The sequence below is a fragment of the Pocillopora damicornis genome, chromosome 4 (assembly GCF_964200805.1).
Source record: "Pocillopora damicornis chromosome 4, jaPocDami1.2, whole genome shotgun sequence".
NCBI lineage: Eukaryota > Metazoa > Cnidaria > Anthozoa > Scleractinia > Pocilloporidae > Pocillopora > Pocillopora damicornis.
Genome location: NC_142673.1, coordinates 6498515 through 6515283, shown reverse-complemented (window position 1 = coordinate 6515283; position 16769 = coordinate 6498515). Strand labels below are relative to the sequence as shown.

The following is a 16769-nucleotide window of genomic DNA, read 5'->3' as shown; positions in this document are numbered from 1 at the left end:
AAATGAAGATTTATCGATGGGTTCTTCCAATCAATAACTTGAGAAATAATCTAAAATTTTCCCTCAGATTAAAAATATTCGTCACGTAAACAAACTGATTGGCTCTTACCTTCAAACCAATGGTGCTCAACAGGACCTGGTTTATTCTGATCATTTGGCCCGAGGATGTACGGGTATAACCACAAAAATAAAGAGAAGCACAACTGTACGATTCCCAATGGGCATCGAGACATCCTTCTGAAAACGTGACGATTTATGGGCATTATCCTCTTCTGACAAAGGTGCCAACTGAAGGGCAGTGTCTGTTGTTCGTTCTTTTCTTGCAGTCTAGCTGTCTTCAAGTAGACAAATAGTTGGACTGCACTGATACACTGTGACCAGACACTTAGAAAATATATGTACCATTCGTTTGTGATTGGTCGCTTGTTTCGCACTGGCATTGCTTGCGTCCGCGCATTGTTCGTCTGTGTCAAATAACTACAGCTGTATATATTTAGTTGATAACATGAAGAACACGTTAACCCAGTCGGTTACAGCAGTGTTATAGCAGTGTTAGTAATTAAAATAACAAACCTGATCGAGATTCCAATGAGCCGGGGCACAACCCTATGCCAATTCACCTTGAGATACGCTAATATCTCTGAGAGTTTTGCATTTGGGAATTAAATCGGACAGTTGTTGTTTGACCTTTTTTATTAAAGGGGAATCCCCGAAACTCATATGCAGAAAGTCACACAAAGCAACCAAAACACTGCATCCGTGACTGATGTGTTTGCTTTTTTCGGTGAGTTTTTCGCTCTTAACTGTAGTTGGTGAATTGGCATCGTTATCTCAATTTATGCTTAAAATATGACTTAAGAGGTTTAAACACCGAATTCTGTACCAGTATGGTAAAAGTGTCGACAACAAGATCGTAGGATTGCAGAGATGTGATCCTGTTCAGTAAAGTTCCCGAAAACGAAATTATCAAAATAGACTTCCATTATATACATCGACCCACTGGCTTCTAGTGAATTACTATGACATCATTGTCTTAATTTATTCACCCCTGTCTGATTTTGCTAACTTATACAAATGAACTAAAAATATATGTATTTGCATATATTTCTTGGTACTGAAGTGAAGCAGGCTTAGCCGGCGGTATCCGGCGAGAAATTTACATAAACAAGAAGAAAGAGGAAACGATAAAGTTTGCACACCGTGTCGTTCCTTTGGCCCGCACGATTATATATATGTACGATTATCATTAACATGAGTTTGTTTATGGTTTGATTTAAAGTTAATTGAGTGTTTGTAAAATGTTCCGTAATTGAGTTTTTTACAAAAAGTGACCATGCAGAACCAAATGTTGTGTCATCTTCTACTCTAAACTAAAACTTCATCTGCAACATCCTCTGTGCACTGAACTGGGTTTGTGCCTGACAAAACAAAAAGAAGCAAATGTATGAAGTGCATTCAACTTATTTATAACATTTTTAACGAATTACGCCGGTAACATGTTGTCCGCTACAATAATTTCAATTTGCACGAAGGGTTTTGATAATAAACTAAATGTGAATTGGCATCGTTATCTCAATTCGTGAATAAGGGTGAGATACCTAAAAGAAGTAATTAAAATAACAAAACCTGATCGAGATTCCAATGAGTTGGGGGCACAACCCTATTTCCGGGAGTTAAAGTATGGACGACATAGACGATAGCAATTAATAATTTAAACCTACTTTACTTTTTCCCAATCGCTTTTAACTAAAAAGGGGTTCCCGGGATATCACCACGCCATATTCAACCGAACAAAGCTACTTTACCTTGGAAAACTTGACTGTGATGCATCTTATGTTCTCCGAAACAAATCTAGTGCCTAATTAGAACTCTAGGATTGCTACAAATCTAGGATCACTAGTGTAGTCGACATCCTTAATTGTCGAAATGCAATAGCTTTTCCCCTCGTAACACATTCATACACTTCACTTATAAGTGTTGCGGGCTGGATAATCAGAGGATTCCATCTCCGTCTGCGAAACAAGGAGGGGTTCAAGGCACCTTAATATATGCTAATATCTCTGAGAGTTTTGCATTTGGGAATGAAATCGGAAACTTGTTGTTTGACATTTGTTAATGAGGGGGAATCCCTGAACCACTTGTTACTGTGGTGTGAGTGTTTCTTTTGGTGATTTTTTCGCTAGTAACCGCAGTCAGCGTAAGTGAATTTAGGGCTAAATTTGATTTTCTAAGAACAATATAAGAATTCACAGAGAGAGAACGAACTCCATAACTTACTAAACCTGTGCTGATAGAAACACGGCGATATTGACAGTGTCGTAGTGGCAATATAATTGATTTCGCTTCGTTTACCAAGCCAAAAATATTTGGAAGTTCCGGCTGCAGGTGAACTGCAGGTGATCTAGTTCTAAACAAGAATTTGATGTGTATTTGGAAGCTTTCGTTTTAACCACTAACAAACATGTTCCACATCTTGCCAGTAGAATTTTAACAATAAACTTAATGTTAAACTTAAAATTTGACTTGAGAGGTTTAAACACCGAATTCCGTGCCATTGTAGTAAAAGTGTAGACAGCAAGATCGTAGGATTGTAGAGATGTGATCCTGTTCTGTAAAGTTCCCGAAAATCGACTCACTGGCTTTCAGTGAATTAATTATGAATTAATGTGACATCATTGTCTGAATTATTCTGCCCATTTGCTTTGGCAAATGTGCTAAAAATACATGTATTTTCATACCTTTGTGGCTCCACGTGCAACCGATCTATCAATGTTAGTGAAAATAACAAAAGCAAGTGAAGGATGAGTGCACAGGAAGTTACACACCATGTTGCTCCTTCGGCCCGCAGGATTATATGTATGTTCGATTAACGTTTGAGTTTTTGCTTGAATTTTTAAACGGTTTTATAGAATGTTAACTAAATATTTTTTAAGATGTTCCATGATTGAGTTTTTCACAAAAAGTGGTTTGGCGGAACCAAACATTCTTGTTTGATCTTCTTTCTGTAAACCAAAATGATATTTGCAACATCCTCTGTGCACTGAACTGGGTTTGTGCCTGACAAAACAAAAAGAAGCAAATGTATGAAGTGCATTCAACTTTATTTATAACATTTTTTAACGAATTACGCCGGTAACATGTTGTCCACTAGAATAATTCCAAAAGAATGGAAAAAATTGCAGATGATAGTTAAGTTCTTGGAATGATTTCAGAGAGGAAAGCGGAGAAAACGAGGATTTATCGTTGGGTTCTTCGAATGAATAACTTGAAAAATAGTCTAAAATTTTCCCTCGGATTAGAATGATTCGTCACATAAACAAACTGATTGGCTCTTACCTTCAAACCAACGATGCTCAACAGGATCTGTTTATTCTGATCATTGGGCCCGAAGATATATTGGTATAACTACAAAAATAAAGAGAAGCACAACTGTACGGTTCCCAATGGGCATCGAGATATCCTTCTGAAAACGTGACGATTAATGAGCATTATTCTCTTCTTACAAAGGTGCCAACTGAAAGGCAGTGTCTGTCGTTCGTTCTTTTCTTGCAGTTTAGCTGCCACCACTTGGACACTGATACGTCTTCCACTTACGCGGAAAAACACGCTCTGTTCGTGTTTTTGATTGGTCGCTTATTTCTAACTGGCATTGTTTGCGTCAATGCATTCTTTGTGTCAAAGTAATTAAGGTTACACCTTGTAAACCTAAATACATTCAGTTGAGAAGTTGAAGAATGTTTGGCGCCGAAGAACGCAAGAAGACATTAGGAATATTTGGAATTTCGTCAGAGGAGGCCGGTAGATTTTGCCTGTCATTGCGTGCTTGTCCTAGCTTGATCCAGTTTTTAATGACATTGAAGTGTGAGAGATATGTGTTTGGAAAGGTGGGGAAGGGGGGGTTCAATGAGGTTAAAGTAGGGTACGGAGGAGGGTACGGGGGCCGTAAAAATTTTATTGACTCGATGTTCGTAATATTAAGTTCGAACATTATTCACTTTTTTCTGAATGGACCACGATTGTCGTGTTGTTCTGGGACATTCTGTTTGGGGAAAGTACATTTTGTTTCGAAGGGTAACTGCTAATGTCCGTCGGTTCGTCAACATTTTGTTAACTTTGTAGATGACCCAGACTCAGCGAAGCATTCTATTGTTATGGTCACCGTGAGAGTTGCAGAGCTACTGAGAAACTTCTTATACTTATATCGAAATAAATTCGAGAGCTCATCGAGCCGTGAGAGCTTTACAGTTCTATGATGCAAACTTTTCACTCCTACACTAGCGTTCGATCAAAATTTAAGGATGGTCAGTTAATGCTAGAGCTCCACTTTTAGGCTCAGCTAAATATGTCAATATGCGAGGCAGATAACCAAAAACGTAAATAAAGAGACAAATATTGAATTAAACACTAAAAAAGAAAACAACAACGACAACTAAAACAGATAAGGAACCGCAAGAGTCCATTAATGAAAGAAAAGTTGTCAGCCTATCCATATTTCCCTCCAAAGCCATGAACATATTTTATATCAGTTATGTGATTTACACTCGCAATTCTTTCTCAGCAGTTCAATTACCGGGCCTTTAGTTAATATAAGTTTTTTTTTTTTTTTTACCTGAAAAGCCACTGTTTGAGGAAACATGCAGCTCCGAATATTCCTTCTGGACAAACTGATGCCTCAGTAACTGTTCCAGAGCAAAGTTGAAAAACACTTTTTGTAGGAGTTCTATTATAGGATCGACGGTGATGCAATTACCGAAGGAGGAGAAAATAACCATCTTTAGGTTTCATCAGGATGAAAGGCGTGGTTGAAGAAGCTATAATCGGCGCTGAGATATCCATGAGACAAATACGATACGGTCTGTAACAAATAACGCAACTAATCATCATGACCAAGCGGTGTGAAGGAAACAAGGATTTATCTTTCGACCCTCTCGCTACTCATCTGTAAATAGGTTCAATAAGCCTTGGTACATACGAGTCTTTTATTCGGGAACGTTTTGAACATCTTCCTAGGGTAAAATATTTCCCTTTGCCGGTCCAGGACGTTTCATTGTTTTGTTCATGAGTAGAGGTCACAGCTAGTTTCGATCATATGTAATTTTTTTGTTAGAAATCAATGGCGGAAGTACAATTCGGCTTTCAGTTTTAAATTTAGCTCGATCCTACTTTAATGTCGCCTGTGAACGGTAAATTTTTTGAATCGGAATTTTCTACCATAGAATGAAAGGCAGGAGCCATTTCCAGTTTATTTTAGGTGTTTCACATTTATAGCGATGAGACAATGGACGTAGGAGGGGAATTAACCTTGATGTTATTTACGCTAATTTCCCCCGTGTGACAAGAGATCGACTGCCAAATCTTGATTTGCTGAGAATGCATTTGAAGTTGACTCCGCAATGAGAGTTGTAGAAGCGACACCAGAGGATTAAAGAAACCTTCGCCTGTGAGCCATTTGCGCGGAGTTTGTTTCTAGAATGGTTTACACTGCTGAAGCAAGTAGCGATGAATTGGCGAAATTAATTTCAGAAGTTTCGTGTGTTGCTGATTCCTGAATTCGTCGAACGCTGTGCCAGTCGTGTTTATCGTATATAGGAGCACACACGGCTGAAGCTTACTTGTTAAACCGTTTTGAATCCTCAGAAAGTAAAGTTTGTATTGTGATTAGTTATCTCCAAGGGTACTGAGAATTTGACAACAAGGCGATCTAAATGGACATTCTACAGCCCACTGGCTTACGTTTTGTACTTATTCCTGGCAGTCTTCCAGCGTTACTGTGCAGTCTACGTTTTCTTTTAGTTTACCCATCTCGATAATCCTTTTCTTTTATGTTGAAATATTCAGAGTCACGAGACTAGAGAGGCCTTACCTTCGTGATCTTTCTCTCTTCATAAATTTAGCCTGAACACATCAAAAGGTTACAACAAAATTGCTTCCGTAAGTATTTTGAATTCGACGCTCATTTGGATACATCCAAACAGCATAGAGCAACTGAAAGCCGGATTAGGGAACTAATCTCGCCTAAAGAGATCTAGTGTGTCCTAGCCATGATAACGACAGAATTGGTACTGTTAGGTCCCCCGTTGAAATTCATCGAGCGATTCGGAAATTGATCTCTGCTGTCAAAAATCAAACTCTTCGAAATACGGTAATTTCCTTTGCGTCAAGTTACACATATTAAGCAAACGTATAATCAGGAAAATGACAACGTCGAGTTACCCGCTTTCAGAATAATGGAAATAAATAACCCTAACTTAAAATAAACCTTTACGAGAAAGATGAAATGGAGCTTTTGCAAGCGATCTCTATCACTGGTTAGGGGCGTGAATCTTGCACTGCTTCCTTCCAGTTTTTTTTTCAGTATATATTTTCCTTAAGTGTTAAGAGGTAGCATTTGTGTTAATATTTGGGGCTGCTCAATATCATTATAATACACTTCATCTATTCCCTTCATTGGCCAAGAGCTCACCTGTGACTGGTGAATAACCTCCTTCAAATAACGGTCCCCTCTTGGGTAACACCTTATCCCACTTTCACTGCTTGTTATTGTACTGATCTGGAACAGTTTTGTTCCTGGAAAAAGGCAGATTACATTCCCAAGCTGTATGCTACAATAAATTATTACAAACGATCATACTAGCCTGATCATTTTTATTTTTTCCTTCAGAAATGGCTGAACAGCTTTCAAGCTCTTTTCTCCGTTAAGTGTGTTGGCTGTGGCTTTCACTTACAGCGTCTTCCTTTCCCCTTGCTGGCGAACATTCGAAGATCTATCACCCTACCATTACCAATGCAGACCTTAGTCACTATGCCGCTTTGGTAGCATTCACGTAGGTTTTTTTGCAGGGAAAAAATGGCAGACATTTCTAAGGAGAGATACCGTTTGTGCAAGGTTCAGTCAAAACTGGCAAACAACTGTCAGAACGATGGCGTGTGGTTGGTAAAACAAAGGAACAAAGTTGGCGCACGATTTATGTGTGGTTTGCGGTACGCTACGTAAGAGAGTTAAACTTCGTGCTGCCCTCCCTAGAAACCTCTTAGTTATTATCTTGTTGACCCAGGATCTCTGTTTGGAATCCTATAAAGTGTTTATTTTGTGAAAAGGTGGAGAAGAGTCAAACAGTTGAAATGGTATTTTTTAAGCGGTCGCCCACCCGCCAGGAACAGATACAAAGATTGAGATTGAAACCAAACCGAAAAGATATCAACGGAAATTTGACATTGGAACGGAAATGGACAATGAGTAAAGTCAAACCCAAAGAAATGACACGTGAGAAATCCACACAGATAGAGAATATTTAGACGAACAGTAAACTTATCTGGCATTCAACTTACGCAGTCGGAAACAAACCTTCTACGTAAGGGACTTAACTTTTGCCCAACACCACTGCCACCGGGAAAATATGAAATCAGTAAGGACATTGATGCCTTTGCCCGTAGACTAACCCTTAAGGAATATCACACTCCTGAGAATATAGAAGACGTAATAGACGGCGCTGGATACCAACCATCGATTCTTCAAAAATTGAACCAGAAGGAGCGCAAGGTGTATACTGGACCTTCAAGGGAACCATACCTTAATACATATATTGACAAATTAAGGCAAGAAATCAGTGATGAGACTTTGCACAATCTACGATCTCCACGTAATAATCTAACCAAACGTGAGAGAGCAGCTTTGTTTAGACTAAGCAACAACACGGACATAATCATCAAGCCCGCAGATAAAGGCGGAGCTACGGTCATCATGAATGCAAAGGACTATGTAAAGGAGGCTAAACGCCAACTAGACAATGAAGAATATTACAAGAGAGTAGGAAGAGATCTCACTCTTGAACACGAACAGCTCATAAACCAGTGCTTAGATACACTTATGGACGACGGAGAATTAGAAGAAGAAATAGCTAAACTCTTAAGACCAGCACAATCAAGGACTCCTATATTCTATATGCTCCCCAAAATACACAAAGTTAACAATCCAGGTAGACCAGTAGTATCCTCCGTGAACAGCCACACGGAGAAGCTATCAGCTTATGTGGACGAATTTTTGAGACCTATAGCAGAAAAGCTACCGTCATACATACAAGATACCACACACTTCATTAAGCGAATACGGAGTTTGGGCAAGTTACCCGTAAAGTGTTACTTAGCAACTCTGGACGTATCAAGCCTATATACGAATATAGACACAGACGAAGGACTCACTACTGTGGAGGAAGAGCTAGGCAAAACGAACCAGAACAAGCCATCACCGATGACATTATCGTGTCTCCTCGAGAAGGTTCTTAAGCTTAACAACTTTACCTTTGGCAATGAACACTACATTCAAATCAAAGGAACAGCCATGGGAACCAGAGTCGCTCCCAACTTTGCAAACGTATACATGGGTAGACTTGAAGAAAGATTCGTGTACCAAACAGAGTGGATGGACCATGTCATACTCTGGGTACGCTTTATAGATGATATATTCCTTATCTGGAAAAGTGATAAAGACTCTTTGATTAATTTCATAAATTACCTTAACAGTGTAGCACCCTCAATCAAGTTTACACACGAAATCTCTGCACATTCAGTGAATTTCCTTGATACGACCGTTCTAAAGGACAATCAATGCAACATCAGTACAGATGTTTATCAGAAACCAACTGATACTCATCCATACCTCCATTGGACATCAGCACATCCACCTCATCTGAAACGGAGCATCCCATACAGTCAAGCCTTGAGGTTGAGGCGAATATGCTCTTCAACAGACACATTGAAGAAACGAATCCTGGAATATTCGGATTTCTTTGTAGCGTGTGGTTATGCACAACGCAAAGTTCTCCACGAAATGCAGAGAGTGCTAACATTGACTCAAGAGGAATGTTTACAGACCAAAGAACGTGAACCAACAGATCGAATTCCTCTGGTTACTACATTCAACCCCTATACCACATTTATTGCAGAAATTGCTGAACGAAATTGGAACTTTCTCAAATCAAAAGAAAGATTATCACTCATCTTTAACAAGCCACCTTTAGTAGCTTACCGACGACCGAAAAGTCTACGAGACAGACTTGTTCGTTCAAGATTTGTAAATGAAACACCTCAAAATTTGATACCAAAGGGATGTAGAGCATGTGAAAGAACGAAGTGTAGTTGGTGTAAAAAGATCAACCAGACCACAACTTTCACCAGTCCCAACAACAACAAGACCTATACCATATTTCATACAGTGGACTGCCAATCGTCATGGATCATTTACATAATCGAGTGCAACATTTGCAAACTTCAATACATTGGCAAAAGCGAAACTGCATTTAACCTACGGTTAAACAATCACAGAAACCATATTAAAAAGGGAGTGAGTAGCTGCGAACTCACGGAACACTTTTTACATAACAAACGAACTCACGACTTTAACAATAATGTTACCATAACCATTATAGAGCAAATCCGAAAAGATCATTTAGAGACTGACAAAAAGAAAGAAGTTCTTAGAGAAAGAGAGATTTTTTGGCAAAGAACATTAAACTCCTTTCAGCCATATGGACTAAACAAAAGAACTGGATAAAGCTTTTACGCGAAAACCTTTATAAAGTTTTAGGTACATAAATTGTTTATAACATACGTTATAAAGGTTTTAAAACTGTTAACCAATTAGAAACACTAATTGTTTACGAGAGATTTTACCTAGCATTTAATTAAGCAATATGCACTGTACTACGTCACACAATTAACCAATTACGACTCTGTAACAATTGCATGTTAAGGCCCCTGAGGAAGGCAAATGCCGAAACGCGTCGGGTCTTTAATAAAGCGTTGAAAACGGAAGCACATTCTCCATTGTGCAAATTATATATATATATATAAGAAGTCTTTTGTTTTGATTTTTCCGTTTTACAGCGCTCGATACGTAAAAGGAGAGCGCAATATGTATAGGAAATCGTAAGAACGCGAGTGCATTTCGTGATTTATGGGCACGAGTGATGTTTTGAAAGTTCTCAAAATTGCACGAGCCGTAGGCGAGTGCAATTTGAGAACTTTCAAAACATCACGAGTGACCATAAATCACGAAATGCACGAGCAGGTTCATACGATTTTTTATTTATTATATTCTCGACAAAATCACTCCATCGCGCTACTCTGTTCGTGCTCGTATTCTTCCATTTTTGGGTTTACTTTTCGTTGAGTCGCCCATGTTTGCCAGACATTTAACCAGGTCTGTGTAGCTTTCAACGTGTTTTTGTTTTTCGCATTTTCTTTAAGTTGCTCAACGATGTTTTGGTTTGACAAAGCAAACCGGCTGTCAGCCATTTTTTTATAATTTGGTGTTCAAATTTGGCGCTTCCCCGGTGTTTCCATGGCAACTTCTCCGTATTGCACTCTATAACCTCTATTGCACTCTATAACCTATTTATGCATTCATCATTGACCAATCAGAAACGCGATATTTTTTTGAGTATATAATAAATATTACATATATATATATATATATATATATATATATATATAGATGTATATATATAGATATATAGGATCAATATCAGTATCTGGGCCGAAGGCGCTATGAAACAGAGCCATTTAAATTTACGACAAAACGGCTTATATAAAACAGTACCAGTAAACAACCCTTATGTAATTAAGGTCAAATGAATAGCCTTATGTAATAAATGTTTTTAAAATGTACGACCTTAAAGTTTGTAAAAAGCACCCGTTAAATGTTCGTAAAATGCGACTGTTAAATGTTCGTAAAATGCAGCTGTTAAATGTTCGTAAAATGCGACTGTTAAATGCTCGTAAAATGCGACTGTTAAATGTTCGTAAAAATACGTTAAATGCTCGTAAAATGCGACTAAATGTTCGTAAAATGCGACCGTTAAATGTTCGTAAAATGCAACTCTTAATTCCGTTTTACAGTGCTCGATACGTAAAAGTAGAGCGCGATATATATTATATATATATGTTAGTAATCATCGAAAATATTCCAAGTCATAAAAGGAAAACCGAGGAAGTCTCGACTACTCCCAACACTCAGTGTAACAATGCTATATGATAATCTTCAGTTCAACATATCCAACCTCTACACTGTAGCAAAGCGTAGTGGACATACTGGAAGTTAGGCATTGTAGTTTCCTTTTCTGACCTCTAAAACTCACCATCAAACTGAGGCCTGATTCTATTTTAACGGGGTGTGCTTTTGTTTTACCGACTTTTACAGACTTTTTTTAGGAGTTTCCCCGTTTTATTTTACTTCTTTCAATAAGACATGAACAAGGACCAGCCAAATCAAAATAAAACACGAAATTTATGCCGTAAATTTTAAACCATAAATTTCTCTTCTATTTTGTTACTCGCCATGTTTATCAAATGAGTTCGCCTCGTTTTACTAGTTTCTTAGAAGAATATGTTCTATTCTCACCAGACGTTTTTACCACTTTAATTGATTATATTTCACCACTCAAAAGCAAAAAGTTCGCTGCCTTTATACAATGCAGAGACAAATTATGACAAAAATACTAACGATAGTACTTGACATAATCTTCCACCGTTCTATGAAAGATGCTGCAATCTTATTGGCTGCGCTACTTGCTCTCTATTTGTTTATAAACATTGAGTAAAGTGTGTGGCACGTATGATAAGCTATTATTCAATGAAGAAATGAGCCTGCCTTATTGCTGAGATTTGAAAAAACTTTGCTTTTTCGAAAGCCATTAGATCAATCGCTGTCTATTGCTGTGCGTAATAGACATTTCGAACCTATAAACTCTTAATTATAAACGTAATAATGGTGATAATAATAATATGAATAATAATTATAATGATGATGATAGTAAAGATAAAAATAGTTCAGATTTCACTCGTTTTAAACGCTAAGACATGAAACGTGTGAATTTTATTGTTCTGAAAGATTTTGGCTTATCATTGAAACTTTATCAGATATTGAGAAAAATTTCACTTGACACTGACGTTAAAAAATCGCCGTTGCTGGTGACAACTGTCAGCTGATGGCACACATTATGCTATCGGTTGAAGTGACCAAAAAAATCTCTCCCACCGTAACAACTGGCTTCGAGTGGTTTTTGTATGGGTTTTAGGTTTTGAAAAATAAAATAAAAAAAAAACAACAACAACAAGGGCACTTTCCTCACCGTATGAATTACTGCAACTTGCCTTTGTAAGTGAAAACGTTGTAATGACACATCAAAGTCGATTACTACAAAAAAACTTTGTATCTGATGCCTTACACGCAAACGTAACGTACATTCTAACTATTTTGGTAAATTCGATGGGTGATTGATATGGTGAAGAGAAAATCGATAAAAAGAATGGTTCAGCAATATTGAATATGGCTCTAATTTGCAGAATTTGCATTCCAAGGATCTACTGGAATTACCGGCGAATTTAGCTAAGGTCAGCCACCCCTCGGTTGTGCGAAAATGCTGTAAAATATTGAATATCTTCTGCTCGTGAATTACTTGGTGCTTCAATACAATTCGACCCTCATGCTGTATTTTTCTTAGCTTCCCCTACTTTTTCTTCCTGGGACAGAGCTCGGAAAATACTTACGTAAATCGCTCATACTTTCAAAAAATATGTGATCAGTTAAATGCTGGATAAAAGTTTTAAAGGGGATTTACAAAGTCAAATTCACACTGTTGATGCCGCATCAAATACGACTAATCAGTTGGCTTCATATAAACCTTTTCGTAGAGTATTCATGCACTACACCAGAATCCTGTTTCGGCGTAACCAGGATTATAAAAGGCTCTATATAGAATGTCAAAAGGGGCCCTACGTGAAAGTGCCTCAAACGAACGGCAGTTTACAAAGTTATCCATCTTGCATTTGCACTACATTTCTTTACAAACCTTTCGCATGCGCTTTTCATGCGGAGGACTACTCTATCGATTTTAAGTCGTTCCTACAGTTACTGTGTTATAAGAACTAATAGGGCATTCCATATATCAATGATTGTCAAGGAAAATTTGTTGAATGTTATGGAACATTTTTTTTCTACTCTGTTTTTTCTCGCATAATTTCACAGAAACTACTCGCCTTTTCTTCATGAAAGTATTCAATTTTTTGGATATTTCTTAGCTACCTTTACCCTTTTTTCCTTGCCCTCACTCAAAGCTCCGACATTTTCAGAGATCTGTTGTGTCTACAATAACCTTCAGGAACATAACATCGTCTCTCACATAGGCGTGGTTATTTAACTCCGATAGAGAACAAAACATCGGGCACCCACTCGCAATGTTTGATTCCCTTCGTGGCCTTTGAAACGATGAGCTGTTTGGATCGGGTCTGAAAGCATCGACCACGTGCTCTACGTTATCTTGATCTAACAGCATGAAGGTCACCTTCTGTCTAAATGGCCAGCGGAGCAATGCATCGTAGTCTCCACGCATGACAACGAAGAACAGCGACAAATGGGTTCCTTTACCCATTCCATCGCCGTTTAAGTAAAGTCGCGCGCACATTTTGTAACCATGCTGACTGGTATGAAAGCACGGGCTATATATTGAGACCTCTCGCCCAGTTACGGCATCATTTTTCTTACGTGCAAAATCCGATATTTTCCAGAGTAAGATCCCATTATATGTAGAAACTTGCTGCTGTTGAACATGCTCTTCGATATCCGACAAAACAACATTTCTGAGCGCCAAATTGTGTTCCACAGACTCCATTCTTCGTTCGATTTGTCTAATACTGTCCACTGCGCCATCCAATTGGCGTTTAACAGACGATACTTCTTGTCTCACTTCGTTCAACTCACGCCTTGTTTCGTTTACTAAGAACTCGATGTTATTGGTGCCATTTTCGGCATTTGTGAGACGTCGTGAAATCTCTTCCGAAATGGGGAGTGGTTGTAACGAAGAGAAAGTTGCCGATTGTGGGAACTGGTCTCTATGGGTTGAAACTCTTTTTTCCATCGACACAAGTCTCATAGAATTATCTTCTAGCTTCTGTCGTAAATCGGTTTGCTCGCGTACCACTGTGTCGATGCTTGATATGGCGTTAGCGATGGTCATCTCCGATCGTCTCATCCACTGATCGGAGGTGCCACCACCACATGCACCACCCATAGAGAGCTGACTTTTAACTTGCTCCTCCAGCCGAAGAACACTCGTCAAAAGTAGATTTATGTGCAAAATTGCACTCAGCTCATTATGTTTCTTGACCTCGGATTGATTCATTTTCTGTTAGTGCAGGGATTTAAGAAAATCATCCCTGATTATTTGGTAGTTGGTGTGTGTAAACGAAATTTCTACTTGACAAACCGTCTTTGCTTTTTTGATACTTTTATTGCAACTTTTCGTAGATTTAGTGTCCCCGGTTGAATATCTTTTTCAGCCGTTTTTGAAGATGTTAGACATCTCAATAAAACGGCTTTTAAGGGGACTTCATTTAACACGCCAGTGTTTCGAGTAGTGGAACACCGAGGAACTATATTATCACTTCGGTAGGTGGCCCATACGAAGGATAAATTTTATTTCAATAGTTTTAAAAAGGCAACTAGGTGAAACCTTCATTATGATACGAACCTTGTTGCTGCTGCAACCAATCTGTTGAAATGCACAGGTCCTCTCGACTGCCTCACAGTCACCATGAATGGGATTAACATGGCTATCCATCTGTGAGGATTGAAATTAAAGGATGGTAAAAATCTTATTTGTAAGCTTATGTCGACAACTCTGAAGGGTTTCTCTAAATTTCCGTGTCTTAGAAGAGCAGTGTGATATTTGGTTTATTGCTTTTTTTGAAGGAAAGGTGGACACTTAAGTTGTACGATCTAATTCTGCAGACTTAAGTGCATTACAAAAATGAAATAGATCAACAACAAAAATAACACATACTGATGCAAATGTAGCGCTTCATAAGAATAGGGTAAAACTTCTTCCTTAGCTTTGAGATAAATTTCTGAAAGTAATAATCGAATTCTGTTCAACTGTTTTGGCTGTCCACCAGGAGAAATGTGCATGCAATTAGTTGACGTTTTAAACATGGCTACCTCTCCTCGCGGAATTCCTTCTTTGCCACATCCGCGACATTGAATGGGATACATTTTGCAATCCTGTATTTGATGAGTCTAAAAATTTGGAATCGAGGCAAAAACAGAAGTGAATAACAAACAAGAACGAGGATCGAAACCATTTTTGTCATAATTTCTGTTAAGTTCTTGGTGAGAATTCATTTGTTTTGAAGATGATTCAATAAAGGTACGCATGAATTCAAGTGTACGTGGAAAACCGATGATAAAGGAAAGAGGCGCTTCCGACATGTTAAAAGGAGTTGGCCATTTGTTGTCACTTATTACAAATGGTGTAGAGTTAATTTTAATCATACGCATATACGAAAAGCAAGGCATTATGATGTTGTCCTTGAAACAAACTAAACCACACTGGTCATATGATTTAAAAAGCGCCTGAATTAGAAGTGTTATTGCGGTAAAAGTAACTTTAGAGGGGTGATCAAACTGACCTTAAGAACAGCAGCAGTCGTAGAATCACCGCACAAGGAGCACTGTTGGGTGCGATAAAGACACTCATGTTCCTGATGTCGCTGAAGATGGGATCTTTTCACACGTTCTTGACAGTTACGGTTGGAGCAGTTTTCTTTTTCCTCAGGGCAGGTAGACCGGTGTTTCTACACAAGACAGAAAAGAAAATCATAGTGCCTCCATCAAGCGCCGTTCTTTGTGTATTGTTTGACTTTTTCCTCGCTTGATATAGTTTTACAGTAGTCCTAAGAATACACTTTGTACAATTAAGAAAACTCAGTAGTTTTATTCTCTTTGCCCATTGGTGCGCGTGGCTGGGAAAAGTTTATATTTTTTTGTCAGAACGCATTGAAAAACAACAGACTGAAAATGGAGAGGAGATTAGCAGGGAATATGAAAACATGATTTACAGGTAAAAGAGATAGCGATTTCGATCGCCATTGGCACTTTTGTTTTTCCAAAGGATTGGGCCCCCTTCTCAACCAATGAAATTTAGACTTTCTCCTTACTCTACCAGATGGTAAATCCTACTTGCGATTTGTAGCGTGATTGGTTCTTTGGCTTTTCTGACTATGACTTACCTCAATATATCTTACTTCTCCTTTCCACTTACAGCCGTCCGGTGAATTAGGGCACGTGACTACGAGGGAAAGAACTTCGCGCTTCATAAAGTTGTCAGGGAATATCTGCATACAGATTAAAGAACCGTTTCCGTTAAAAAATTTATCAAAGCAGGTCTTCGACTTGATTAATATTGGATCCTTTAACACCAACAATACCTTTTCATGTTAAGAATGTGTCCTTACAAAGTTACCTGGTCTGCTGCGAAGGATGCCTTTTCAACAAGACAGATATAGGTCCCATCATCTCTGTTAATTGAAAAATTCGTAACGTTGATATTTGGACGCACTATTAATGAGGCTAATGTAGGAAATTCTATTGGTTTTTTACGTGAGCAAAATATTTCACTTGAGTGCATTAGATTCCTTGCTAACTCGGCCGACCAAAACCTTTATACATTTACTACACACCTCTGCAAAAGGTGCATGAACCCTTGAAATTTTTTTACATTGTAGAGTTCCTATAACAAAGCCTTGTTTAGGCTTGTTTTTCGAAATTTATTGAGATTATGATCAGTGATTCGGTTACCTCTTGAGGCGAGGAATGCAAGAGATGCAGTAAACATGGCCACAACCCGTCTGGACAGGATCTTTGAGGATGTTTTTGCACAGTAAACACAAATAGCGTGAATCAACTGTGCCGTTCATGACAACGTATATCCCGGCAT

At 38.4% G+C, this 16769-nt stretch overlaps 3 protein-coding genes and 1 pseudogene across 4 annotated transcripts in view; 1 reads left to right on the top strand and 3 right to left on the bottom strand.

The window, feature by feature from the left end:
- LOC149046628 (uncharacterized) overlaps nucleotides 1-575 on the bottom strand; it is a 937-nt gene extending 362 nt beyond the window's left edge. Inside the window, exon 1 of the mRNA XM_089204414.1 lies at nucleotides 110-575. Within this exon, the coding sequence (XP_089060540.1) occupies nucleotides 110-440 (331 nt within the window). The 5' untranslated portion in view covers nucleotides 441-575. The remainder of the gene's footprint in view (nucleotides 1-109) is intronic.
- The window catches only part of LOC149046626 (TNF receptor-associated factor 2-like), a 23316-nt gene extending 8702 nt beyond the window's left edge, over nucleotides 1-14614 (bottom strand). Inside the window, exon 1 of the mRNA XM_089204387.1 lies at nucleotides 14526-14614. The gene's annotated coding sequence lies outside the window, so the exon portion shown is untranslated. The remainder of the gene's footprint in view (nucleotides 1-14525) is intronic.
- LOC149046627 (uncharacterized) lies at nucleotides 8197-9661 on the top strand. Its single transcript, XM_089204413.1, has one exon. It carries the CDS (start codon nucleotides 8249-8251, stop codon nucleotides 9548-9550), a length of 1302 nt encoding a protein of 433 aa, XP_089060539.1. The 5' UTR covers nucleotides 8197-8248; the 3' UTR covers nucleotides 9551-9661.
- Nucleotides 11677-16769, bottom strand: LOC149046625 (TNF receptor-associated factor 2-like; annotated as a pseudogene). The gene is made up of 7 exons (XR_016185989.1): nucleotides 16631-16769; nucleotides 16296-16350; nucleotides 16063-16167; nucleotides 15463-15627; nucleotides 14993-15070; nucleotides 14526-14615; nucleotides 11677-14180 (listed from the first exon to the last, which is right to left on the bottom strand). The product of XR_016185989.1 is annotated as a TNF receptor-associated factor 2-like (transcript).

Coding starts and splice junctions, on each gene's coding strand:
- LOC149046627 (XM_089204413.1), top strand. CDS start 8,249: ATGACATTATCGTGTCTCCTCGAGAAGGTTCTTAAGCTTAACAACTTT.